The following is a 27956-nucleotide window of genomic DNA, read 5'->3' on the forward strand; positions in this document are numbered from 1 at the left end:
TAATTTAAAGTATGTTTATTTAGTGTTTCCATTTGTTTCTGGTTGTGTTACACAAAGCTGTTAAATAAATACATTCTCCAAGTCACTCGAGTACACACCTATTCACTATACAGATGAGGTAGAGAAGTGGGCAGGCCGGCAGGAGAGGTTGAACACCCAGAGGAAAGTTGTCACATATGAATGCCCCTCACCTTCTGACCTCCAGACCCGGACAAACCAAGCCCAGAACCCACATCTGAGTGGCTGGTGGGAAGCACGTGGCTGGGACCCGCCTGGTCCTCAGCATGGTGGCCCATCCCCGCGGCCCCTCGTGAGGCTGAACCCGGGGCTCTGGCCCCACTACCAACATGTTTCCTCAGAGACCCTCTGACACATGAAAGAGAAGCACATTAAGGAGAGGTTCCATCAGTGGGAGTTGTTTCTTCGCTTAGCAAGACATTCTGATATATGTTTATATATAAACAAACCAGCCAGCAGACATTTTCAGTCTGCCTTGTTTAAAAAAATACTTTTCTTAATATTTATGACATATAGCTAAATGTGGTATTTAATAAAAAAAAATCCTTCCTCTGACTTGCCATCTTTCCAGACCCAGTAGTGACTGGCTAGTCTTATCATGGGAGCATGATGCCCCGCCTGCTCTGGGCCCCAGCAGGTGGGGATCCGTGGGGACAACCAGGATGCACCCTCGCTCACCACACCCTGGCCCTGTCCAGCCACGCCTGCAGGGAACAAGGGGCAGGCCCACATCTCCTGCCACTGTGGAGTCTATCTGGCTCCCTTCCAGGATGGGCCTCCACAGCACAATTATTCACGGAGTGTTCTCTGAACCACAGGAGAATAAACTTTACTATTTACACTATAAAACAGGGACTAAGAGACCCACATTAACATAAATAGGTTTTCTTTTAAAAACACAGTTCCCTGGGGTTCCTGGAGCCCCCTGGGACTCTGAGGAACACCCTAGCTCAGTAGTTCCCGCTTCCACACTGCCTGCACCCTTGGAGCACAGCCACCCAGCCAAGCAGTACAGGCCTATGGCAGAGGCTCCAGAGCCAAGACTGCCATTCACGTCAACGTGGGAAGGAGAGGCCCATGCTAAAGAGGGACACAGGGTGGAGGCCATATCCAGCCACCCACAGACCACACCAACATACACATGAGCACATGCTCACACACATGCACACACACCACCCATGTGCCCCCCCCCACATAACACATGCATATAACACGTCCTCAGGTGCATGCATCCATGTACACGCGCATAGCCACGAACACATGCATGTATCCATACTCATGCACACACACCAGATACAGACAAGCTCACACATGTGCACTCATGTGTGCACAGATCACATATGCTAACACACATGCATCTGTGTACACACTACACATGCATACACATGCACCACACACCAAAACCAAGCCAGGTCAGTGTAGGCCATCCTTTTCCCCTTCTGTCAAAGACAAGAGGATGGCCAAGGAACATAGCCTTCCATTCGCCAAATCCTAGCCCCGGACACTCTCTATCACATCTCTCCCCACCCTGCTTCCCCACAGTGACAAAGAGCAAACTGTGTCTTCTTTGTGAAATAAACACTCCAAGAGGCTGGCCCTGCCCCTCTGCCCATGCATAGCCCTTGGGGAGGGCAGGGCAGCCTCTGCCACTCCCAGCCCCAGAATCTGCATTTGGGAGCTGGAGTGCAGGGCTGTGTGCCTACAGGCACCCTTCCCAGGATGGCCTCCCTGTGGGCGGCAGCCTGGACCTGACTTTTGGAAGCCCTGAGGGAGGAGGCCAGACACAACTCGCTTTAATTTAGAATAACGACAGCAACATCTCTCTTGACTTAGTGGTTTCAAACACAAAGCAGATCAGGCAAAGAAGTCTGGGAATCGGGGGCGAGGAAAGAAGAAGGGGCTCCTCCAGTCTGGAAGAGCCATGGTCTGGGATACAGTGGGGCCAGAGAAAATAATAATTATATATTAGTTAAATAAAAATAACTTAAAAATCACTGTTATCACTCCAAACAGAAGTGTTTGATGTCGGGGCGGGGGGGCAGCGACAGTGTCCCCCACACCTGGGTGGTTGGCTGTCCCTCTCCTAGTGGTTTGACTCTAGCCAGAGCTGGTGGAGGACAGCCCATAGGCTGCTGCAGAGGCTCTGTGTGGTTGGTCATGAAAATGCACTGCACTCCTCAGAGGGAGCCCAAGTGTTGAGGGGCACTATGATACAGGAACTGGAGTCTTAGGGACAGACACAGCCTGGATAGCATCAGTGCAATGCTGTTGGGTCCCTGGGAGGGACAAGCAGAGGGCATGTGGAAGTCAGACCAGGCCTTTGAGGGGAGACAGAAAGGCAGAGACGGCTCCCCAGCCTGCCCTGGGCTCCTGCTCCTACCTCATGCCCAAATGTGCTGGGGGCACCCAGTCTGGGGCTCAGTCTGCAAGTGTGGATGCCTCTGCCACACATGCTGTCTGCACCCCCAGGACAGCCTGGCCAACTGGCACTAGCCCTTGCAGGTGTAGACCTCCTCCCGCTGAGTGCACTGTCTGCACTCCACATAGCAGCACCAGCGCACCTGGCACTGGCAGGGCCGTGTCACCACCCGGCTCTGTGTGTTATGGCCACGCCCGCAGCAGATGCTCTCACAGTTCTTCTCGCGGTGGCACCTGCGGCCCGCAGTGCCTGGAGAGAAGCGGCCAGCCAGGCAGAAACTGGGTGAGTCGTCCAAGTGCACCAGCTCTGGTGTACGGGGCAGTGGGTCACCACCTGTGCTCAAAGCCCGGCCCCTGGGCGGAGAGATGGCACCCGCCTCACCAGCAGCCTCATTAGTGGTACTGCCCACCTTGAGTGCTGTCTCGTACTTGTACTTCAGGCGCTTGCCCACCTCGTGGAAGGGTGCCAGCTGTCGCCAGCACGTCCGCACGGTACAGGAGCCCGACACACCATGGCACTTGCACGTGGTCTCCACCCCAGCCTTGATCACCTGGAAGGAGGAAGAGAAGTGAGCCTGAGGGCCACACCTGGCACAATCAGACCAGACCCCATGGATGACTCCAAAGGGGTCAAAAACCAGCACCCACCTCACGACCAAATGCCATTGCCCCCAGACCCAGGCACAGCCCAGGGGGCCACCACCACCCATCATGCAGGCTCCCTGGCTTACACACCCATCCCTCCGCCTTCAAGTCCCAGACCACCTAGGACACAGCCCTACAGCTATCAGCGTGGCCTCCAGAGTGGCCACCACAGCACCTGTGGCACTGTGAAGATACTCCCTTCCCGCCCAGATGTTCCTCCCTATGTATAGGACTGCCCCTGCAAGGCCTGGACAGGCCACCCTCCAGCCCCGCCATCAGCACCCCATCCGCCAGAACCTAGCAGTGTGCTCTCTGCACAGTTGCATGCCCAGTAGGCAGGATTAGCCACTGGAGCCTACAACTGAGCTGACCACATCCCTGCCTGAGCATTGGGGCCTGGTTTGCTGCAAACACAGGTGCCACCTGACCGACCCAGAAGTGGGAGGCAGCTGGCTGTGGGAGGCAGCTGGCCAGGACAGGAGCAGGTGTGGCCCAGCACCAAGTTCTGCTCAGGCTCTGGGAAGCTACCCGAGACCCAGACAGGATCCTTCCTCTTCCAGAACTTGGGTGTTACCTGCAAAGACAGAAGGTCAGGCCAGCTGCCCCACTGAGCCTCCTGGCAGCTGCTCAAAAGAGGCGCGTGGGGGGATGTGGGAAGGAAGAGCAGGGAAGCCCTCGCCACTGGCCCAAGCCAAGCCTGAGCTCCCTAGAGGGCCACCTAAGGGGATTAAGAAACAGCCCTGTTCCCCGGCCATGTAACAGAAGAGTCGCATTTAATGCTATTTTGCTGAGAAACATGACAAATTTAATTAAAACACTGCTTACCCAGGCGTGGAGCTAATGGAGTACTTTTCGTATTCTGACTTTTCACTTATTGTTTATAAGAGGTAAGTACAAAGGAAAAGAAAGGGCCTTGCCTGGGGGATTTAATCTCCCCACTACCCTCCCCACAGGACAGAAGGAGGGAAGGAACTTCCCCACCAAGACTCAGAACTCCAGCTAGTCACTAACAAGGCTGAGGCGAGTAGGCTGTCTCTCATTACATGTCCCCTGGCTAGGGCTCCACATTCCCAGCATCCCGTGCAGGTCCTAGGCAATGGCTGAGCCTGGGGGGCATTTGGTAGCCCAAGTTGCTGGGGTACTAAGGGCTTGGTGTTCCCCACACAGTAAGGACTACAGGTATGGGCCTGACACCTAGTCCAGTGTTGTGGGCCAGGAAGCCGAGGGCCTGCAGGGAGGGTGAAGGGTGGCAAGAGACAGGTCCCCTTGCCACGCTTGCAGCCAGCAGCCCCCAGGAGGGCCCAGCCCAAAACATCAAGACACACCTTTTCCTGAGTCTTCTGAGCTGGGTTCACTCAGAGGAAAGTCCTGGCCACAGAAGAGAACCCTGAGGCAGAAGTACCCCCCCCACACATACACACACTTAGACCAGCAGTACCCCAGCCTTTCCCCAGGACTCCTAGCCTGCACACTCCCCATACTGCCTCCACCCAGGTCCCTGGTAACAGCACCGCTTGCCTCTTGGCCCTGGCAGGCAGGCTCTCAGTCTGCCCTCCTCCTGGATAGATGGTACCCATGACAGAGACCTTCCTGGTAGCCTTGACTACCCAGGGCCAGATGCAGATGGGTCCAGGCCCACCTGGCTCCACCCCAACCAGCAGAAAGGAGGCCTTCCAGCTCCACCTCTCCATGGGAGGCCAGAGGACACTCTCCACAGAAGGCCATGGGCACCCTCTGTGACAACTAGCATCTCCATCTATTTGGCAGGTAATGAGCCTTATATAAGCTGAGACTGGAGGACCCTGGCTGGTACTACCGGGCTAGAACAAAAGCATAGAGACAGCAGACCCCATCTCCTCCCAGCCCCCCAACCCTCTCTGAGCCTAGCCTGCCCGTCACCACCATCCCCACGGCAGCCCTCCCCCACCTGGTGCCTTGCCCCCTCCCCGCTTGCCTTCACACCCACGAGGTTGTTGTGGAAGTCCACACGGGCACGCAGGTCCTTGCTTGATCGCCGGCCCAGAAACTCCTTGACGAACTTGCTGCTGTACTTGAGGTTGTCCCCACAGCCGCCCCACTGCCAGGCCTCACGGTTCTCCAGGTCAGGCGCCTCATCACAGGTGCAGCGCTCCATGCGGCCTGCGCTGCAGGCCTTAGCCAGTGCATGCGTGAGGCCAGCCGAGGAGATAGCATAGAGGAAAGCCGTCTCCTTGAAGCCTGGGAAGGCAGTGGGGCTGGTCAGCGGTGGAACAGCAGCAGCCCCCCATCACTTTTCGCAGCTGAACCATAGCATTCCAGATGAAGCCCTGAATCCCTGACTGCTGGCAGGATCCTTCCCATGATCCACTTGGGGTGCAGGGAGGGGAGAATACCTGCCTAGGCTGATGGTGTACGTGGGGGAGAGACTCTCCTATGTGCATGAGTAAGGTGGGACAGGGAAGATCCAGGGGTACCAGGGCCTTGGTTCTGCCTGGCAATCAGTGACCCCATTCATCTGGGTCTCCCACCCACCAGTATGGCCCAGGGCCCTAGAGAGACCCTGCCTGGGCCTGAGGTGCCTGGTTTTTAAACAAGGACATCAAGATGCTCTTAAAGTTCCCAACAGCTCCCACGTGTGGAGGAGACAGGAGAGATGAGATGAAGCTCTGTGCTAGGAGCACCTGCTGGACCCCTGCTGGCAGTGGGCCTTGGCCACAGGCATGTGGCAAAAGCCATCAGAGCTGCCTGGGGCCCTGTCAAAGCTGCCAAAGGCTCCTAGTCCTGCCAGCAACAGTTCAGGATTTTGTGGCAACAGGGCAGGAGAAAGAGGTTGGGGCAGGAGGACAGGGACGGAGGAATTGGGAGGGGCACAGGCAGAGGGTGGGGGTGAGGCAGTTGGGCAGGGCGGGGCAGGAGCTGGCTCCAGAGTCTTCTAGGCACCAGCTCCTCTTCCTTGACCTGGGACTCCTCCAATGGTGCACCAGGGGTTGGTGCACCTGGGCCCGGCAGCCCGCTGCCCCACCTCCAGTGCTGCGCACCTCTCTTGAGCAGGCTGGCCCGGTATCGGCCTTCCAGGGTACAGTTCCAGCGCTCAAAGCGGAACTGGTACTGACACTCCAGGGCGCTCATGCTGACTGCCTCCACCAGTGTCTCGGCCACGCCCGGGTCCCTGCGGCACATGCGCCTCTGTTTCCGCTCCAGCTTCAGTCGATCGCAGGCCTTGTAATGCGCCTGCGTGGCCGCCTCAGGATCCAGGGTCAGCGGGAGGATGGTCAGGGGCTCGCTGCCGGTCAGCCTGTGCAGAGAGACCAGGGTGAGCACTGCCCCAGCGGAAGAGCGTCTGCACGCCCACACCCCAGCCTTGAGAGCTCATGTGGCACACATGCCCCCCCAGTCTCCTGCCCACTTACCCAGGTGGAGGAACTCACATCTGCCAGCCCCCGCTGGTGGTGGGCCCTTGGGAGGGTCCTAGTACACTCCTTGCCCTCCAGAAGCCTGCCCACATGGCCCCCAGGATCCCAACAGATCTGCCAAAATGCCTGCACCAGAGCAGACCTCCCAGCCCAGGACCCAGGTGCCACTAGAAAACCAGCCCATTTTTCCCACAGCTCCATCCTGGGCCCTGGCCTGCAGGGTCTGTAATCTGGCCCCCTGACCTGCTCCATCCAGGGACTGACAGGGCTGGCCTCCTGTATGCTATGGTGTCAGTGTCCCCAGAGAGACAACTGCTCGTTTGGGCCCCAGACATGTCCATGCAGAGCCACACCCAGACCCTTTGCACTTGGGAGGGAGAGAGGCCCACCTGGACAGGGGCAGAGCTTAGAGTCCCCATTCGAGCATCTTGGAAACAAGCCTCCCATACCAGCCCACCCAAGGGAAATGTGGTCCCTCACCACACCTCATGCTCCCCCCTGCTGCTCCTGGAAAGGCCCCACTGAGGGGCACAGTGGCCATGGGGCTGGCTCCCAGAGCCACAGCTTTCTTCAGAAGGGATTGGTGGGCCTTCCTAGAACCCACCCTATAGTAGATCCTAGCAGCAATGCTCCTCTGGGGACAACCTGGATACTGACTTTCAAAGCTCCCCTGCCCCCCACTCCCTTTCAGGGCTACCCCATACATACCCCAGCATGGCCTCTCCCAGGCCCTGCCTGGGGTGGGAACATCTACCCTGCTGAGGACCCGGCTGGGCCCCCAGACTCTGAAGGGGCAGGGCCCACCTCTTTCATTCCAACCAGCTCTCTGAGGGCAGGAGAACCAGTGGGGTGCCAGGAAACACTGAGGGACACCAGGGCAAAAAGCCCCAGGGTGCAAAGGGGAGTAGCAGACAGGCAGGAGCAAGGTATCCCTAGAGGGTCACAGAGGCCACAGAGGCAGGCCCCAGACCAAGGGTGTGCCCCACACCCCATCCCTTCCACACTCTGGCTCAGTGAGAAGACCCATCCCAGGCCTGGGCCCTACTCCCCATATGCTCAGAGCGAGCATGGCACCAGAGTAGAGCCCCGGCCATGTCCTCACTAGCTCCCATTGCTGTAGACTTCACTGCAGGGCCAGCTCTCTTCTGAATGATGCTCTGAGCCAGGAGCCACCCTTGCCCCCTCCCCATGCACAGTGGGAGGCCAGCATGGGCAAAGGCTGCGGGAGAACCCCAAAGGTCCCTGAGGCACAGGACAGGCCCAGAATGGGTGGCCCAGAGTTGCAGGTAGAGAGGCATCAAGGCCTTCAAGAAGGTCCCTATGAGCTCCAAGCTGGGATGCTGTGCTAGAGAAAAAGCGAGTAAGGGAGGAGGCAAGCAAGCCAGCCAGAGACCTGCACCCCCAATGCCACTTCAGGGTTTAGGGCTTCATGACTAAAGGCACAGGAACACAGCAGGGACTGCCATGGGCAGCCTTACAGACTTCCAGGCCTCCTGCCCAAAGACAGCTGCTGAGGCAGACGGGGAATAGGCAGGGGCCCACAGACCCCAAGCTTGAGGCTAGAAAAGCCGTGCTCCCCACACAAAGGCAGCTCACACAGTGGAGACTTGTCCCCAGACAGGAATGTCAACAGCTGTGCCCAGAACGAGTGCCAGGCAGCAGAAACCCTGCAGCCTCCAACTTGCATGAGATTAACCAAGTTCCAGGCGGTGCCAAAACATTCTAGCATCCAAGAGGACCCCCTAAGGCGGGGCCAATGTGAGAGAACCTGGGGCCAGCCTAGGCAGGGAAGCTATGAGGATGAACAAGGAGAGAGGAAGGAGGGCGGGCCAGGGTGCCTCCCAACCACCTTGTACATGGGAGAAGAGGACAGGGGTCCCCCACCAGGGTTGTACCCAGGCCACAGTGCACATGGGGGCTAAAGGCAGGAGCCCACCATACCTGGGGCCATGCTGCCTCCCTATCCAGGGAGGCTGAGGACAGGGGTCCCCCCCATACTTGGGGTCCCCTCATCCACACTGCATATGGGGCCAAGAAGAAGAGTCCCATGACACCCAGGGCTGACTGTGTCCACACTACACATTCAGGGCAAGGGGAGGACTCCCCCACCCATACAGGTGGCATGAGGCTGCAACCCCAATACAGGTACACTGTTCTGCTCCCATGGCAGCCCATCCCCAACTCTCCAACACCAGCACCAAGACAGCCCCTGCCCAGACCCCTAAACTGTTGGGGAGTGTTCAGTTCGTGGCCCTGCCTCAGGGCTCACAGCCTGGGGTGCAGAGGACAGATCCTTATGGAGGTGTCAGGTGGCAAGAGAAGTGGGCAGATGATGTCTGGGGTCAGGGAGCAGGGCTGGCCTGGCCTCGATGGAAGAGGCCCCGGTGATGGGGTCCAGGGATCCAGGACAGGAACCCAAACCCAGAGGAACCACAGCAGTGCTGGAGGGAAGAGGAGAGGTTTATAGACCACGCCTAGACTCCGGCAGGCTTTTTCCAGAGTGACTCAATCCAGAAGACCTTGAGAAAGTATTAAATTTGACTCTAAAAACACAATAATGTCTGCACAGTGAAAAAGTAGCATAGAGTTTTAAGAAAACAATAAACAAGAGTTGGGGGAAATGTTGCAACTCGGATCCCACACCAAGGACCCACACTTCCTTTGCTTGTGTGCTGTGCATGTGCACATGTGTGTATGTGTGTATTTTCTTTAAAATCAATAGTGAAAGGAGTCAATTGCAAAGGACACAAGTGTGAACTTACCATTCAAAGGAAGGAAATACAGCTGCTGCTAAAGCTTAGCCTCCACCCCAATCAAAGGAATACAAAATAAAAATATACTGATGTTATTTTTCATTCCTCAGATGAGCACAAATCTGATAAGATTATTGTCAAGGATGAGGAGAGGTGTCCTTCCATGGCTGGAATTCTGGACTCATGTATCTACAAAAATTCACCCACCAATTCTCTTTCTATAAATACAGGCTACAAAAGTATTACCTTAAAATGTACACATATCACTCACACTTTACCCAACTCAGTGCTCTCACACTAATACTCTGGACGTGTTGTTGGTTATACAATCAATCCCTTATCTGCAGGAATATGTTCCAAGACATATGTTCTCAGTGGATGCTTAAACCTGCATAGTGTACCAAACCCTTCACATGCTGTGATTTTTCCCATACTTACACACTTATGATAAAGTTTAGTTCATAAATTAGGCACAGTAACAGATTAACAACAACTACTAGTAAAATAGAACAATTCTAAGATACACTGTATAGATGTTCATTGAATGTGGCCTCTCTGATAACCAAGCTGATCACCAGGACAGGTACTCAGAGACTGACAGGCAGGGAGTGTCTACAATGTAGGAATGCTGGGCAAAGGGATAAGTTACATCCTGGGTGGAATGGAGCAGAGAGTGTGAGATTTCATCATGCTACTCAAAAATATCACACAATTTAAAACTTATGAATTGGAACTTCCAGCCAAGAGGGAGGCGTAGGGTAGACACACTGTGCCTCCTTGCACAACCAAAAGAAGGACAACAGCAAATTTAAAAACAAAAAACAATCAGAACTGACAGAAAATCGAACTGTATGGAAGTCCGACAACCAAGGAGATAAAGAGGAAACATTCATCCAGACCGTTAGGCGGGGCGGAAAAGGGCAGCCAGGCAGAGAGGACTCGGGGCAAGGCGATGGCTGGCGGACCCAGCGAGGTGGTAGATTGTGGAGCAGGGTGGGCAAAGCTGCAGCTGGCAGCAAGGCAGCAGCTGGTGGACCAGGTGACATACCGCGCAACCCAGGGCTCCAGCATGGGGAAATAATGCCTCAAACCACTGATTGAAAACACCTGTGGGGGTTGAGGCAGCAGCAGGAGAAACTCCCAGCCTCACAGGAGAGTTCGTTGGAGAGACTCACAGGGGCCTAGAACATACACAAACCCTCCCACCCGGGAATCAGCACCAGAAGGGCCCAATTTGATTGTGGGTAGCACAGGGAGTGACTGAAAACTGGCAGAGAGCGGAGCAAGCAGCATTGCTCCCTATCGGACCCCTCTCTCACGTACGGCATCACAGTGCAGCAAAGAGCGTTACCCCGCCCCAGTGAACACCTAAGGCTCTGCCCCTTTATGTAACAGGCACGCCAAGACCCCCCTCCAAAAAAAAAAAAATGGCCCAAATGAAAGAACAGATCAAACCTCCAGAAAAAATACAACTAAGCAATGAAGAGATAGCCAATCTATCAGATGCACAGTTCAAAACACTGGTGATCAGGAAGCTCACAGAATTGGTTAAATTTGGTCACAAATCAGATGAAAAAATGAAGGCTATGCTAAGAGAAACAAAGGCAAATGTACAGGGAACCAATAGTGATGAGAAGGAAACTGGGACTCAAATCAATGGTGTGGACCAGAAGGAAGAAAGAAACATCCAACCAGAAAAGAATGAAGAAACAAGAATTCGGAAAAATGAGGAGAGGCTTAGGAACCTCCAGGACATCTCGAAACGTTCCAACATCCGAATTATAGGGGTGCCAGAAGGAGAAGAGGAAGAACAAAAAATTGAAAACTTATTTGAGCAAATAATGAAAGAGAACTTCCCCAATCTGGCAAAGGAAATAGACTTCCAGGAAATCCAGGAAGCTCAGAGAGTCCCAAAGAAGCTGGACCCAAGGAGGAACACACCAAGGCACATCATAATTACATTACTCAAGATGAAACAGAAGGAGAGAATCTTAAAGGCAGCAAGAGAAAAGGAGACAGTTACCTACAAAGGAGTTCCCATAAGACTGTCAGCTGATTTCTCAAAAGAGACCTTACAGGCAAGAAGGGGCTGGCAAGAAGTATTCCAAGTCATGAAAGGCAAGGACCTACATCCAAGATTACTCTATCCAGCAAAGCTATCATTTAGAATGGAAGGGCAGATAAAGTGCTTCCCAGATAAGGTCAAGTTAAAGGAGTTCATCATCATCGAGCCCTTATTATGTGAAATGCTAAAGGGATTTATCTAAGAAAAAGAAGATCAAAAATATGAACATAAAATGACAGCAAACTCACAGTTATTAACAACCACACCTAAAACAAAAACAAAAGCAAACTAAGCAAACAACTAGAACAGGAACAGAACCATAGAGATGGAGATCACATGGAGGGTTATCAATAGGGGATTGGGAGGGGGAGAGAGGGGGGAAGGTACAGAGAATAAGTAGCATAGATGATAGGTGGAAAATAGACAGGGGGAGGGTAAGAATAGTGTAGGAAATGTAGAAGCCAAAGAACTTACATGTATGACCCATGGACATGAACTAAAGGGAGGGGGTGTGCAGGATGGAATGGAATGAAGGGGGGAGAAATGGGACAACTGTAATAGCATAATCAATAAAATATATTTAAAAAATAATAAAAAATAACACTTATGAATTGTTTATTGCTAGAATTTTCCGTTTAATATTTCTGATCACAGCAACTGGAACTGCATAAAGCAAAACTGACTGCAAATTAGGGGGCTACTGTACAAAAAACTAGAGATGAACTGAACACCTGGATCCATCCCTCCATGGCAGACTCGGCCTGCCTGCCTCAGTCCTGCATGTTTCGTCTGCAAGTACAGGGGCAACCTAGGACACAGGTGGCGTGGGGCGCAGGAAACACCCCTCTCTTGCCCTGTGGCCTGTGAGCTTCTGACATATTGTCCTGTGCGTGTGTGACATATCCAAAACAACATTCAGCATACAGCAGGTGGCACAGGTTGAGTCCCTCATCTCACCCTCCATCCAAGTGCAGGCCCTCAGCCCTGTACTCTAGCCTGACAAGGAGCCTCACCTGCCTTGGGGGCTGTGCCTTCCAGTGCCAAAAGTGGCCCAGGCCACCTGGCATAGCACAGGCCCCAGCTCAGCCTGTCCAGCTGCTCAACGCAGCTGCCACGCCTCACCCCCACCCCAAGCAAACATCTGGCCCAAGGCAGACAAGCCCACAAGCCTACACAGGCAGCCTGTGGAGGCAGTGAGCCCCTAGAGAGGCAGCAGAATCCCTCCAACCTCTGTTTCATCTGGCTGGCCACCTCTCACAGTGCTGCACCTGCTTCCCAGGAAGAAATAACAATAAGACCTAAATGCACTTTACCACATTCAGGTATTTCCCTTTAACCTTTAACATTCTCAAAAGATAGAGTATATCCAGGGAAGTGTAGAAGCAACCCTCACTCAAGAAACAGACAAACATTTAAAGAAAAATTAATATGTATCCTTCTTAAACTACTGTAAAAATTTAAGAGGGAGGAAATGCTTCCAAGCTCATTTTATGGAGCCAGCGTTAACCCTGATACCAAAATCAATAAAACCACTACCAAAAAGAGAGAAAGAGAGACAGTGTGGGGTGGGGTGGGGTGTGAGAATTACAGGCCAATATCCTTGATGAACAGAGATGTGAAAATTCCTGACAATATATTAGCAAACTGGATTCAAGAGCACATTAAAAGGATTATACTCCATGACTAAGTGTAATTCACACCAGGGATGCAAAGGTGGTTCAACATCCATAAATAAATTAATACAAAACATCACATTAACAAAATAAAAGATAAAAACTATCATTTCAGTAGAAGCAGAAAAAGCATTTGACAAAATTCAACATCTTATTATGACAAAAACTCCCAACAAAGTGGGCATAAAAAGAACATACTTCATTATAAAGGCCATACATGACAAACCCACAGCTAACATCATGCTCAACAGTGAAAAGCTAAAAGCACTTTCCTTAAGGTTAGGAACAAGACAGGGATGACCACTTTCATCACTTTTATTCAACACAGTACTGGAAGCCCTGGCCACAGCAATAAGACAAGAGAAAGAAATAAAAGATACCCAAGTCAGAAAGGAAGAAGTAAAACTCTCATTATTCGCAGTACAGACTCCACCAAAAACTACAGGTGTTTTGTAGTTTTGAACTAATAAATGACTTCAGTAGAGTTGCAAGATACAAAACCAATATACGAAAATCAGTTGCATTTTTATATACCAATAATGAACTATCAGAAAGACAAATTAAGAAAACAACTGCATTTACAATTTCATCAAAAAGTATAAAATGCCTAGGAATAAATTTAACTAAAGAAGTGAAAGACCTATACTCTGGAAACTGTAAGACAATGAAGAAATTAAATTAAACACATAAATAAATGGAAAGATATACCTTGCTCATGGGTTGGAAGAATTAAATTGTTAAAATGTCCACTCTACCCAAAGCAATCTGTAGATTCAATGCAGTTGCTATTAGATACCAATGGCATTCTTCTCAGAACTAGAACAAATAATCCTAAAAGTTACATGGAACCACTAAAGATCCCAAATAGTCCCAGCAAGCTTGAGAAAGAACAAAGTGGGAGGTATCACACTACCTGATATTAAATTATACTACAAGTCCATAGTAATCAAAACAGCATAGTACTGGCATAAAAACAGACGCACAGACAAATGGAACAGAATAGAATCCAGAAATAAACCCACACCTACATGGTCAATCTATGACAAGGGAGGCAAGAATATACAGTGGGGTAAAGACAGTCTCTTCAATAAATGGTTTGGGAAATTGGACACACACATGCAAAAAAATGAAACTGGACCGCTTTCTACCATACATAAAAATAAACTCAAAATGGACCAAAGACTTCAATGTTAGACCTGAAACTATAAAATTCCTAGAAGAAAATATAGGCAGTAAACTCTTTGACATTGCTCTCACTTATATATACATATATTTGGATATCATCTCCTTGAGCAAGGGAATAAAAAGAAAAAATAAACAAATGGGACTACATCAAAATAAAAAGGTTTTCACAGTAAAGGAAACCATCAATAAAATGAAAAGATAATCCACTGAATGGAAGAAGATATTTGCAAATGATACATCCAATAAGGGGTTAATATCCAAAATATATAAAGAGCTCACACAACTCAGCACACCGAAACACACAACACACTCAAACTCAATCTGATTTAAAAAGGGGGCAGAGGACATGAAGAGACACTTCTCCAGAGGACAAACAGGTGGTCAACAGACATATGAAGAGATGCTCAACATCACTCATCATCAGAGAAATGCAAATTAAAACCACAGTGAAACATCACCTCACAACGTTTAGAAGGCTAACATTGACAAATCAACAAACAACAAGCACTGGTGAGATTCTGGAAAAGGGGAACCCTCTTGCACTGTTAGTTTGATTGTAAATTGGTGCGGCCACTGTGAAAAGTAGTATGGAATTCCCTCAAAAATTAAAAATGGAATGGCCTTATGATACAGCGATTCCACTTCTGGGTGTTAATCCAAAGAAAACTGAAAATACTAATTTGAAAAGATATATGCACCACTATGTTCACTGTGGCTTTACTAGTAATAGTCAACATACAGAAGCAACCTAGATGTCCATCAATAGACAAATAGATAAAGAAGATGTGGTGCATGTATGCAACAGAATATTATTCAACAATAAAAAAGAATGAAATCTTGCCATTTGCAACAACATGGACAGACCTAGAGGTCTGTTATGCTAAGTGAAATAAGTCAAACAAAGAAAGACAAATACCATATGATTTCTCCTATACATGGAATCTAAAAAAGTGAATGAATAAACAAAACAGAAACAGACCCATGATATAGAGAACCAGCTGATAGCTGCCAAAGAGAAGGCAGTGGGGGGTTGCGGGGAGTAAAATAGCCAAAGCAACTTAAAAAAAAGAAGAAAGTTGGAGGGCTGACACTACCTGACTTCAAGACTTATTATAAAGCTCAGTAACCAAAGAAGTATGGTGTTTTTGTCAACATAGACAAATGAAGAAAAGGAACAAAATACAAGTGCCCAGAAATAGGCCCACACATATATGGGAAACAGATTTTGCTAATAAAGGTGCAAAGGAAACTTGGTGCAGAAAGAATCATCTTTTCAACAAATGGCAGTGGAGCAATTAGATAGCCATATGCAAATAAATACCTGATCCATACTTTCTACTGTATACAAATATTCATGTATTAACTTAATACAGATCATAGACTTAAATGTAAAGCCTAAACCTTTAGCACTTTCTAAAAAGAAAGACACGGCCTTGTGCTGGGGAGTTCCTGAGTCCCTTCCCACAGAGGTCAGAGGAGACCACCATCCAATCCCCACAGCACCCACACCGGGTATAAACGTCCTGCAGGAAGGGTGGGCATTACCCCTATTCCTGGATGAAGGCTACCTTTCCATTCTCTTCATGATGTCTTTCTGTAAACAAAAGTTCTTAACTTTATTGCACCTCAATGTTTAGCCTTCTCCTGTCTGTTACTTCTGTCTCATTTTAGAAACCCACCCTTGTTCTAATATCATGAATACACTTCCCTAAATATCCTCCAAAAGCTCCCCATCTTGCTGTGTACCAACGCTAGGAAGTGGAGACCCTCTGCTTTGCCATGTCCCCTCCACATGCACAAACTCATGTGGGAGACGAGGGTGCTCTGAAGGCTGGCAGGACTGCAAGGCCAGAGGCTGGGAAAGTGTACCCACACTCAGAGCCGGGACACACATACTGTGTGATAAGAAGACTCCCATCTTGCCTGAGGGGCTAAGACAGCCAGCATCAGCCCCATTTGGACAAGGGTGGCAGCAGGCATCACCATCTACTGGTCTCAAAGAGAAGCTTTTGCCACTTCACTGTGAAATATGAAGTTCACTGAGTGCCTCCCATGTATCAGGATACAGAGGTTCCCTCTGCTTTTAGTTTGCTAAGAGCCTTTTAAACATCATAAATGGATGCTGAACTTCATCCACTGTCACTCCCATACCTTTTGGTATGTGACTTTTCTCCTTTGATTGGCTACAGTGGGGATTCCCACGCTGGACGGCAGTGATCCTGGCATGATGGATCTCAGTGGCGCTTTGTCTGGGCCTTTCGCATCTCTAATTTTCTTCTCTGTGCTCTTCCTGCTGAGTTTAGGTGGCTGAGTGTTCTTTCTTAAATCTCCTAAAAGAGTTGTGTCTACATAACTGTTTGGTAGGACCTGTCATTGAAGGCACACAGGCTCACCTTTTCCGGGTGGAACGACTTCCTTTCTGGTCCAATTTCTCTCTTCTCTCTCTTTTTTTAAAATAACTTTATTGAGATATAACTCACCTACCATAGAATTTAATGTGCACAATTCAGTGTTTTGTAAGATAATCACAAGTATGGGCAAATAGTCACTTTTAGGGTATTTTCATCACCTGAAATATAATACCCTTTGGCAATCAACAACCCGCTCAGCCTGGCAACCACTAACCCACTTCCTGTCTCTGTGGATCTGCCTATCCTGGACGGTTCATATAATGAAATCACACACCGTGTGGCTGCCTTCTGTCCCTGAGCACATTTTCAAGATTCATCCAGTTGCAGCAAGTGTCCGTGCCTCACCCCTTTTTATTTTCAAATAACGTCCCACTTTAGGATGGAGCCCGTCCTGTTTACCCCTCAGCTGACAGACATCTGAGGAGGCGCTCACCCGTTAGCTCTGATGCACAGTGCCACTATGACCACTAACACACGCACTGGCTCATTTCTCACAAGCATGGCCCCAGTGGAGCTTCTGGGTCACAGAAGAAATCCATGTTTAATTGTAGAAATGCCACATGGTTTCCACAGTAGTCCCACCATTTACATTTCAGTGACCAAATTTCTTTACTTATTATGGTATTAGTTAACATTTCTCTATCTTGAGTTTGTTTCTGTTAGTTTTCTGGTTTTCTCTATTTCCTCTGAATTTTCAGATTTACTGGCATGAAATCCTTCATTACGTCCCCCTTGCTTTGTTCTGTGCAATCTGTGAGGCGTTCCCCACAGCAGGACACACATCCTATGCCTCCTCCTCAGCCATTCCCCCAGACCTTCGCAGATGCAGATCTACTCACCTCCAACTCCAGTGTTTCCCTTCTGTCCATTTCTCACCACTACTTCATGCCCTCCACATTCTTTGGATTTAGCTAACTGTTGTCCTCCTTACTTCTGTGACAGATGCTTGCCGAGGACTTGTGAGCTTCTCTCCACTTCTAAAACATGCATTTAAGTTGCCACAGTCACTGCTTTGGTCTCTCCAGAAGTGAAGCCTCAGGTCCCTGTGCAGAACCTGGGTCACAGTGCATCCTTCAATCTCTTCCCTTGTTTCCCTCTTTGTCTTACGGCCCGCAGAGTTGCCGTGTTGTCTCCTACACCCTCTCTGTGTCTCCTGCACATGGCCTGGTTAGCTAGGAGCTGACCACAACCCTCTCACCTCAGTCTGACACCAGGGGCTTTAGTTCATCCTTTCTACTGGCCGTGCCTGTTTCCTCTTTTTCTCCTCTCTTGCCTCCCTTTGGGTTATTTTTACTGTTCTATTTTCCCCTTTGTAATCTGGAGTTTTACATTTCCATTATTTTCATGAATACCCTCAAAATTACATGAAGCTATAACTCACCCACGTCCAAGTGGTCAACACTGTCCCCTCTGGGCAATAGGAGGCCTGAGAGCACAACCTCTTAATGCTGGATGGTGTGCTGCTGTGTAGTCAGTTCTGCATTTAGAACCTGACAAGAGGTTGGTCAGTGCTCCCTGTCCCTTCACACGACTGTCTCCTCATTTTACTCCTTCCCCTGCCTGGAGCGTGGCAGGGTGCTCCCCAGGCCTGAGCTGAGCATGCCTGTCTCCTTCAGAGCACCTTGGAAATGTCTTGATCTCACCGTGCTATGGGCAGTTACTTTCTTTCCCACGCCACATCTCTGGGGAATTGTCAGCTCGAGGACTCTCAGGAGGGTGGTGACCTGCATTCTGTTTCTCAGACTGCTTTACAATTCTGTGCTCAGTGTTTTGTGCTCCCAAGTTCTTATATTGCAGCCTGAACTTTCACGTTTCTGCTTGGAAAGACACTGGGCCTCCTCAGTCCCCTGGACTGCTCCCAGAAGTTTCAGGGAATCCTTGGCCATTCTCTCCAGACACTGCCCTGCCCCCACCTCTGGGCACTGGTGAGGGTGCAGGGCCTCCTATGGGCCCCGGTCTCACACCCTCTGTTTGCTGTGGTCTCTGACCCAGGCCACACCCCAGGAATGTCTCCTCACCTATCCTCCAGTTTGCTAATTCTCTTCAGCAGTTTCTAACCTGCTTTTAAATCCGTCCATTACCCAAAATTTTTTTCCCAATTCTACTTGGGCTTCCAGACTTGGTGGGTCAATCTGTGTATCTCATTCCTTGAACTTGCTTTATGCTGCACAATGACTCACCCACTGCCATCATTTCTGCGTGGCTTTGGTCACGCTTCCCTGCGGCCTGGTGATCCCTGATCCCACTGGTCACCGTGTTTGACAATCTGTTCGCAAGAATAAGCTGAGCAAAGGATAAAGGGACCCATCCCTTTATCTCGCACCCATCCAGAACCCCAAAATGCGACCTTACTTGGAATAAGGATGTCTGCAGATGTGACCCAGGTGAGGGACAGGAGACAAGGCTGTCCTACGTTGGGCCCCACACTGTTGGGAACCTCGCCCTGACCACCCCTGACTGCCTGCAGCAGCTCAGCAGGGATCCCAGCTTTGCTGTACAGCAAGTGCGAAAGAGCCTAGGACAGTGAGGGCCAAGTCTGTGGACACCTGTCCCTCTCTGAGGGCCAGGCCTGAGGCCATTATGCATGTGTGCTTAGGGACAGGGGCCACCCCTCTCAGCTGGTCACACACCATCACACCTGCCCCCAAGGGCAGCCAGGTGACAGATGGACACTGCTAGATGAGGGTTGGGGGTGCAGGTATGACCCAGGCTGGGGCTAGAGATGTCCTTGCCCTTAGGGCCCCACCCCTGAACAGCCCAGCCAGGCTTGGCCCACCTTGTCCAGCAGCCCCAACCCAGTGTCTTGCTTCTTTCTGCCGGGGATGGGGTGGTGACAGATTCTGACTGCCCTTCCTCCTGCCAACAAGCCTGGCCACCCCAAGGGCCACCCTGCCCACAAACTCAGCTCCCCGGGTGTAGGGGAAGCTGAGACCCTGAGCTGGGTGGAGGGGAAAAGGCTGGAGTTCCAGAAGCCGCAGTGCCCTGCCAAAGAAACCTCAGCCCCACCAGACGGCATTTAATTTCTGTGTGAATCAAATTCAAAACAAATTCCAGTGCTGAGACACTGGTTCTGAGGTTAACCCTCCACTCTCCTGCAGCCTGCAGCCCCCCTGCCCAGCACATGGGTGTCAGAGATGGGGGGGGGGGGGCGGCGGGGTAGAGACGCTGACCAGGTCTAGGTGCTTCTGAGTGCTCCACTGCCACCCAGTGCCCAGCATGTCAAAGAGGCCAGGACAGGAGGCTGTGGACAGGAGGACAGCCCCACAGGGACAGGCCATTCACACTGAGGCAGTGTGAATAGCCCCATGTCTCTAATGGCTGTCACCTCCATCAGCTGGGTGAGCTGCAGGACCCCTGTTTCCCTACCTCATGGGGCCCCAATATTCAAGGGCACAAAGAGCTCCCAGTTCCATCACTGACTGGCCACCCAAGGGAAGCTTCTCACCCAGGTCCAGCCACTCTGAGAGTCAGTTGGCAGACATATGACTCAGCAAATCCCAGGACACAGGGACCTGTGCTCTGCCTAGAAATGTCTGTCTACCCTTGGCGGTCCCCAGAGCGAACAGAACCCACAGGACCCACAGATCCTGAGGGTTGCTGGTGACTGGCCTCTTCCAGGAGCAGGATGCTAGAGCCCGGAGTGGAAGGGGGGCCTGTGGGATCCCAGCTTCACTGATGGCTGAAAGGAGAAGACCAGCAGTGGTGGCTTCGTGGAGGAACCAGAGCAGTGAGGCCACCTCTGTGCCCCAGTCACCATACCTAGATGGCCATAGATTCACAGGAATGTTATGGAAGTGCAGGCAAGAGGCCAGACAGGTGCTTGAAGGGCATGGGAGGATCCCATCTCGGCCACCCCAAGAGTCACCTCAATGACTGGCTTCCTCCCCAGAGCGGGCCTGCCAGGTACAGGGCACAGACAGGGTGGCCGAGCTGGGAGGGAGTGGCCCTGACATGTGCTGGTCTGGGAGCCCCTGGCAGCCTCTCCACAAAGGCCAGACCACTTCCCTGGCCACATCTACCTCAGGTATCGCTAAGAAAAACAAACGCAGCTTGAGGCTTGCCTTTTTCCATTCCCTCGTCCGGCTGCCGGTCTCGAGGTGCAGCGCCTGCCAGCTGGGCGGCTGGGCTTCCTCCTGTGGCCAGAGGCACCAGGCCAGCAGAGAACCGCTGGGAGGGGTAGGGGAGGACACGGGCCGGTCCTCGGGTCACAGAGCCTGGTTGCCTCTCACCACCCAGGTTGGGGGCTGCCCTCCTGTGGTGGCCCCAGCACAGCCACCTGCCAACCAGACGGGCCCAGACCACAGATGTCCCTCAGTGATTAGCCCTCTTGGGAAAGTCATTGCCCAGCCCAGGCCACTGGGCCTGAAGCACAGCCAGCCACCCTGCCCCGCCCTCATCTGGCAGAGCCCCAGGCTCTTACCCTGCACCCTTGCCCTGGGAACCCCAGGGTGTCCTCCACCCCTCATCACAGTGCCCATGCCACCCACAAAGCCAGCATCCAGATATCCACCCAAGGCCAGCATGTGTGAGGGTGGCAGGCAGAGGTCAGAGCAGGGGCTGGCCTGCCTGGTGAATGCCTTGGACCCCACACTGGGCTTCTGGGCCCAGGGCCAGGGGAGGCCTCTGGCCCAGCACAGTTTAGAGGAGACCCTATGAGGAGCCCTCCTGGCCTCTTCAGAGGGGAGCTGGGGCTACAGTGAAGTACGATGTTACTGGACTATCCTCTGGCTTCCTAGAGCAGTTGACAGCTGAAGCTGACCTGGAGCATGGTGGCCCTGCCCTACCTGCCAGGGGCTCACCTCCCAGTGGGGCTTGGTCTTGGCCACCTTCAGACAACTGGGCCTCAACCTCACCCCCCAGCCCGGTGAGCCGGTTGGGCTCACAGGGGCACTCACCACCACCACCCGTAGGGACAATACACAAAGGGAGCTGGTGCCCCCAAGCCAGGATTAAGGGGACTGAGTGCTGGCCCCTGACAGGTGTCGTTTTTCTTTGGCCAGGAGAGCAGAGCCAGGCCCATATCAGCTCATCACTCCTCCCAAGTCCAGGGCCTATGGCCCACGGGGAGGAATCGTGTGTGCAGATTCTTTCCCATGAGAAAAGCTGCCCGCACACTTCTCCTATTGTCCTCAATACTGAGATGCCCCTGGGCAGGGGTGTCCTTGGCTGGGGCCACCTTGGAGCCTCCTACGCAGGGTCCTGCTGGTGCCTGAGCCATGGAGTCAGTTCCAGGGCCACAGTGGCAAGAACAGGAGCAAGATTAGACCAGCTGTCCAACACCCCCACCCAATCCAGACAGCCACCAGCTGTGGCAGGATGTCTGCTCACACAGCTGAGGGAGTCAGGTGGCTGCTGCTTCCTCCTCACCTCAGGGCCAGCACAAGGCTCGCACACAGCACTCCCTGTCACAAGACCCCAGCCCAGAGCCCTGTCCTGGCCCTGTGCTCCCACCTGCCTTTATCTGGTCTCTGTATTAGGCAGCCATGGGAGAGCACCCTCCCCTCCCCAGGCCTGTGGAAGGAGGCCAGAACAGGCTACTGCCGGCAGGGTGAGGGGGTTTGTGGTCCCCCAGAGCAGGCTGGCTGGGAGGAGGAGGAAGAGGGACACATACTGGAGACCAGTGATGCAGGAAGTGGCTGGTCCCCCCAACCTCAGTCTATCTGCCTGCTCCTTTCACCTGCCTCCCCAGTACTGCCCCGGACCCACCTGGAAGACTAGGACACCTCAGTCCCTTTGATGGCCTCGGGGACCCCGGGCCATGAGTGCTAGCAGAATCCCCCATCCTTGGAAGGCTGAACGCTAGGCCCCTCCACACACCACCATCCTCCCATGACCTGAGTGCCCCCCTGGCCTGGCATTTGGGGGTCTCACCCATAGGGCATAGGGCCACAACCACAACTTTCTCCATGAGGCCCCTTGGCTGCCCTAGACATGGCAATAAGGTCTTTCACCTGGGTCTCCCTGCCCCTCAGCTCCTGGGAAAAGCCACCCCCTCCCCCAGAGCACTCTGCTCTCCATGGCCTGTCCCCCATACTCTGGTCCAGGCACGGCTGTCCTGAGGTGGGTCTCCGAGGACAGCACCCTCCTGACTATCATCCACAATTCTACCTGCTCCACTCTGGGCACCACTACCCCAGGGGCTGCTGGGGCCTCTCCCTACAGTCCCTTTCTGATCGCCCACAGCTGGGCCTTGGCCCTCATCCCACACACAGCCCCTGCGCCCCACTGGGACTGCCCTACTCTCCCAGTAGCACCCTCTCTTACTTCTCGCCCTCACAGGCCCACCACACAGCCTCATCATCACTCCACAGCAGAGCTGCTCCTCTGGCCCCAGGAAGCTGCCTTCCCTCTTTCTTCCTGGGACCAGATGGACGCCCCTCCTCTGAGCCACCTGCAGGTATGTGCCCACATGCCCGGCCCCCACTGGGCCCCAAGCTGGGTACCCGGAGAAGCAAAGGGAGCCCTCACCTTCCCGACACTGCATGCACGGCTGCCGTGACAGCAGCCCCTCCAGAGCAGCCCCTCCAAGTAGTGCTGGGGCAGCCTCCTCAGCCAGGTCCCCCACCAGGCCCCCCACCAGGCCCCCAGAACAGACTCTGGTAGACAGACAAGCAGCTGCACCCTGGCTCCTCACACAGTTAAGCTGGAGGCCAAGCTAGGAAGACCTGTGGGAGCAGCCTCCTTGTGCAGGGGCCAGACAGTGGGCTGTCACAGGTCAAGAAGCCAGGTTCTCCTCAGTTCAAGAAAGATCCAAAATATATAAAGAGCTCTTACAACTTAACAACAAAAAAGAGAAACTCAACCAAAAATTGAGCAAAGGAACAGAACAGAAATTACTCCAAAGAAGACACACAGGCGTCCAGCAAGCCCATGAAAAGACATCACCTCACCAGTCACCAGAGATGTGCACTCCTGCCCACCAGGGTGGTGAGTATAAGAACAGTTAAAAATTATAAAACCACAGAATAACAATCATTGACAAAGACCTGGGGAAACTGGAGCCTTTGGGCACCACATGTGGGAATGTGAAATGGTGCCCCCACTGTAGAAAACATTTTGGTGGTTCCTCCCAATGTTAAACAGAATTATCATGTGACCCAGCAACTCCACTTTAGTGTACACCCAAAAGAATTGAAAACATACACCCCCCCAAAAACCTGTACACCCATGTTCACAGCAGCATTACCCACAACAGCAAAAAGGTGGGAACAACCCCAAAACCAACTGAACAGATGAGAAAAACTGCATGTGTCCATCCAACTGAATGTGTTCAGTCACAAAAAGGAACAAAGCACTGGCACGCTGCAACGTGGATGAACACTGAAAATGACATGCTCGGTGAAATAAGCCAGACACAAAAGGCCACATATCGTATGATTCCATTTCTATGAAACATCCAGAACAGGCAAATCCAGAGACAGAAAGTGGATTAGTGGTTGCCAGGGGCTGGGGGTGGGGCAGTGGGATATGAGGTTTCTGGGATGATGAAAATATTCTGGAATTAGATAGGGTGCTGGCTACACAGCTTTGTGGATGACTAAAAACCACTGAGCTGTCCACTGTAACAGGATGAATTTACAGGATGTGAGTTACATGTCAATAACAAAAACAGCCTCACACCCACTTGGCCCCCCATTCACAGTGGTACAGAGCACCTCAGCTGCCTTTCAGACCTGCTCTGAGTACCCCTCACACTCCAATGCCAATAACCAGCCAGGGTGCGGAGCCCTCAGTGCCACACCTAGTGCTGCCTCCTCCATAGAGGCCTCCAGGCAGCCTGGACCAGGGAGGTAGGACCAGCCTGCAGATTGTGGGGTGCAGGGGACAACACTATGAGATAGCCTCAGGACTCCTGACACCCCTTCCTTACTTGTTTTAAAGAGTAACCAGGTTGGAAGCCACAGGCAGCCCTGTGATGCAGGTCTAGTGACCTCACTGGAGCCCCTGCTGTGGGCTGCCAAAGTATGCATCTGGATCTAGAAGCAAAGGGCAGTGAGAGGCCCCAGAGCCAGGCACGGTTCCCCATAAGCCCCACATGTGGCCCTGGGTAGGAACTAGCAGAACCTTGCTCGGGGGTCTGGGGAGTCCCTTTGTGACCAAATTTCAGCACATACCTGAGGATACAGCCAGGAGAGGGGCTAGGCGCTGGCGAGTACCACCCCCTACCAACACCCAAGGCAGACCAAAGCTGTCAGCCCACCCAGGTCTGTGAGTCTGTATCCCCAACTCTCCAAGAAGCCTGGGGCAGCCCTCCTGCTGGGAGCCAGGCTCCGCCCTCCTTCCAAGAGGGCATTGGGCCAAGGGGGCTAGGCCCCCCAGCACAGGCATCTCCACAGCCCCAGAAGAACCAGATGGAAATGCCACCTGCTAAGCATGCCAGAGAAGGACCAGGTCTGGGGGAAGAGGATAGCCAGCAGGCAGCCTGGAGGGTCCTGCCTAGTGGCCAGAGGCCAGAGGAGGGCAGCAGGAGCAGGGCAGTGGATCGAGGGTTGGGTTGCAGACTCACAGAGGGGGCAGGGAGGACTCCCGCTGCCCACGTGACCCTCCCCCAGGCCAGCCTCTCCGGGTTTCTGGGTTGTAACTGGAGCTGCCCTGACTGTGAGCCTTCGGCCTCGGTGCCAGGCAGAGATTTCAGAGAGGGGGAAGGGATAAGAGGGCCTGGATCAGGTCCTCCCTCCTGCTCCCTCTGCCCTGCACACTGAATACAGAGGCCCACTGGATCCAGCAGGACCCTGCCTCCTTTAGGCCATCTCCTACTCCCTCTCCCTCCCGCTTCTGCCCCTGTGCTGGGCCAGGAGAAAGGAGACCTTGGCCCAGCAGGTCACCATGGGCCAGAGGCAGGGCCTCCATACACAGTGGCACAGAGCACAGGATGTGTTACCCAGTTCCCTTCTCCCAGGCCTGGCCCCACCTTGGGAATCCACCCTGTCCACACTGTCCTGAGGTGTATGCTGTGTGTGAACCCCTCCAGCACCCATCCCTTTCCTCTTCTCCCAGTCCAGCTGGTGCTGGTCCTACCGCCCTCACCCTCCAGGCCCACCAAGCAGAGCCCTGACTCCAGCCTAGTGCCAGGGGTGGCAGTGATTCCAGCAGAGCCAGCTGTCACCAGGGCAGCACATCTGCCTCCAAGCACCTCAGAAGCCTCATTTGATCGGGCCTTTGGGGCCAAAAAGCAGAACCAAGTGAGTTGGCTGGAGAAACCACGGGGCACCAAGCTTTGCCCACATGCCACATGGCCACCAGGACTTTTCTCTGAGGGAGCTAAAATAGACACACTAACAGCTCAAAGACTTCCCCAGAAGTGCACAGTGCAGGAAAAGTGGGGAGAGATGCTGCAGGGGTGGGGGGGAAGGATTGGAAGCCAAGAGCCCAACCTCCCCTTGAACTGATCTTCCCTAGCAGGAGTGGGGCAGCAGCAGACTCCCAGCAGAGCACAGCCAGAGCAGACAAGCCCGGGGTTTGTCTGGAGCCTGGTGAACAGACCTGTGGCTGGGCCAGGACAGCAAGAAGGCATAGCTGGCTGACAGGCCAGTGTGACTCACTCATGGACGGCCATCCTCTGACCCTCCCTCTGCCCATGAGGGTGAGGTGAAGGCTGCACAGATGGCGTGCAGGGGCGTGCCAGCCTCCCAACAGCCTGGGCCCCAGTCAGGGCCAGCCCCACAGGCAGCCAGGGGAAGGCCCTGGGGTAGGGGCTCCAGGTAAGGGGACACGGAGCTGACCCTGGAAGACAACCCAAGACAAAGGAACAGAAGGAGAAAGGGGAGGGGGAGATAAACACAAAGGAAAAGTTTCCCATGAAAATATTTTATTTTCTTTGAGAACAGGATACACCTGCAGGGCTCCTCGCCCAGTCAGCCTCTCCCTGCCCCGGCGGCGCCACATTTCTGGACCAACAGGGCCCTCTGCCGGCCAGGCCGCCGCCCGCTGGCGCGGGGGCCAGGGGCTAGGGAACAGGTGAAGGGCGGAGGGCAGCGGCCCAGCGCAGCCGAAGGGCGCCTCGGACAGGGGTTGGGCGGAGAGAGTGGGCATGACTTCAGGGTCGGCGTGGGGCGGGAAGTGGGGGGCAGACTGAGGAAAGCCGGAAGGCTGCCCGAATTGGTGCCACCCCAAACTTCAGTGTGACCATATGCGTATCGCATCGAGGGTCTCCAAAGGTCGCTGGGTTGGATATCCCAGACCTGGAAGTGAGGGGCAAGCCAAGGGAGGGAGGAGCGGCGGACAGGGACGCGTCAAAACCACTCACACTGCTGCTGCGGAGAAGCGCACGGGGCAGCGACCCCCGAGACGGCAGACGGCGGCCTCGCCGGGCCCTGCGCTCCGGCCGGGTCCCACAGACGCGCTCCCGAGAGCCGGGGCCCGAATAAGCGTCAGAAGCAAAGCGCAAGAAAAATAAATTCCTCCGGCTTGGAGTTATTTTTTTTCCTTTGGGGCTCAGTGCAAGGAACATCTGGATTTTGTACGTATTTTTTTGTTGTTGTTAAATTAACTTCTCGAGGAGAGAAAGGAGGGGGAAGCTGCAAGGGGGGTGGGTGGGCAAGGGCTGGGAGGCTCCAGCCGTTTGGCAAGAACTAGGCGGCCTAAGGGAGCAGGGACCACACCTTGGTCTCTGAGCTGCAGGGAGCCCGGCGCTTGGCTGCGGCCGCGGCAACGACTCCGGAGTTACAGAGGACAGCGGCCCCACGCCAGTCCGTCGGGTACGCGGGCCCCTCTCCCCGCGCCGCGCAGAGGGACACGGACTCCCGGACCCAGCGACGCGCACGCCGCAAACAAACAGCTCCAGGCAACCCGGCGGCCCCCGCCAGTCCAGCCCCACGCACCTGGTGGCCCCCGCCCCCGCACCGCCCCCGCCCCGGGCCTGCCCGCCAGTCTCCCAGCCCGCCGGGCCGCCAGGCACCTACCCGAAGTAGGCGGCCGAGGGGCGCAGCGCGGCAAGTAGCAGCGCCAGCGCGAAGGCCACGGCCAGCCAGCGCGCCAGCAGGGGCCCATCCAGCATCTTGCCGCGCCACGGCGGCTAACCATCGCGCTCCTGGCCCCGCGCAGGGCGCCCCGCGGCCGCCGCCCTCTTATAGCGCCCGGAGCGCCAGGCCGGGGGCGGGGCCGCCAGCTGGGCCTGGCCCGCCCCGCCCGGGGAGGGGTCACGCCGGCGCCGGGGGCGGGCAGAAACCCGAGCCAGCCCGCCCTCCGCGCTACCTCCCGGCCCCGCGGGCCTCCGGGCGCGTCCCGCGCTTGGGGTGGGGAGACTAGCGAGGGGCGGTGGGACCTCGGGGACCGGCGGCGGCAGGGGCGGGTACGCGCAGCGGGCAGAGGAAGGGAACACGCTCCTGGGCGGCCGTGGAGGCGGAGCCTGGGCAGAGCGTGGGCGGCCCCGGGACCAGGCGGCTGTGGGGGCGGGG

At 53.7% G+C, this 27956-nt stretch overlaps 1 protein-coding gene across 3 annotated transcripts; it reads right to left on the reverse strand.

Moving 5' to 3' along the window:
- On the reverse strand, positions 1 to 27673 carry WNT9A (Wnt family member 9A). Of its 3 annotated transcripts, XM_053911692.1 has the most exons (5): positions 27462 to 27673; positions 6099 to 6355; positions 5048 to 5298; positions 3514 to 3655; positions 2691 to 2987 (listed from the first exon to the last, which is right to left on the reverse strand). In XM_053911692.1, the coding sequence occupies exons 1-5, from the start codon at positions 27554 to 27556 to the stop codon at positions 2830 to 2832; spliced, it is 903 nt and encodes a 300-aa protein (XP_053767667.1). In that variant the 5' UTR covers positions 27557 to 27673; the 3' UTR covers positions 2691 to 2829. The 3 variants fall into 3 exon arrangements, with proteins under 3 accessions (XP_053767666.1, XP_053767665.1, XP_053767667.1); XM_053911691.2 differs by lacking the exon at positions 3514 to 3655 and having other exon boundaries at positions 1 to 2987; positions 27462 to 27671; XM_053911690.1 differs by lacking the exon at positions 3514 to 3655 and having other exon boundaries at positions 1 to 2987; positions 5036 to 5298; positions 27462 to 27669.
- Between the last annotated feature and the right edge of the window lie 283 nt (positions 27674 to 27956).

This window comes from Desmodus rotundus, chromosome 9 (assembly GCF_022682495.2).
Source record: "Desmodus rotundus isolate HL8 chromosome 9, HLdesRot8A.1, whole genome shotgun sequence".
NCBI lineage: Eukaryota > Metazoa > Chordata > Mammalia > Chiroptera > Phyllostomidae > Desmodus > Desmodus rotundus.

Coding starts and splice junctions, on each gene's coding strand:
- WNT9A (XM_053911690.1), bottom strand. CDS start 27,556: ATGCTGGATGGGCCCCTGCTGGCGCGCTGGCTGGCCGTGGCCTTCGCG. Junction 5,299..6,098: donor GGCCAGCCTGCTCAAGAGAG/GTGCGCAGCACT, acceptor CTGCCTTCCCAG/GCTTCAAGGAGACGGCTTTC. Junction 2,988..5,035: donor ACAACCTCGTGGGTGTGAAG/GCAAGCGGGGAG, acceptor TCCTCCTTCCAG/GTGATCAAGGCTGGGGTGGA.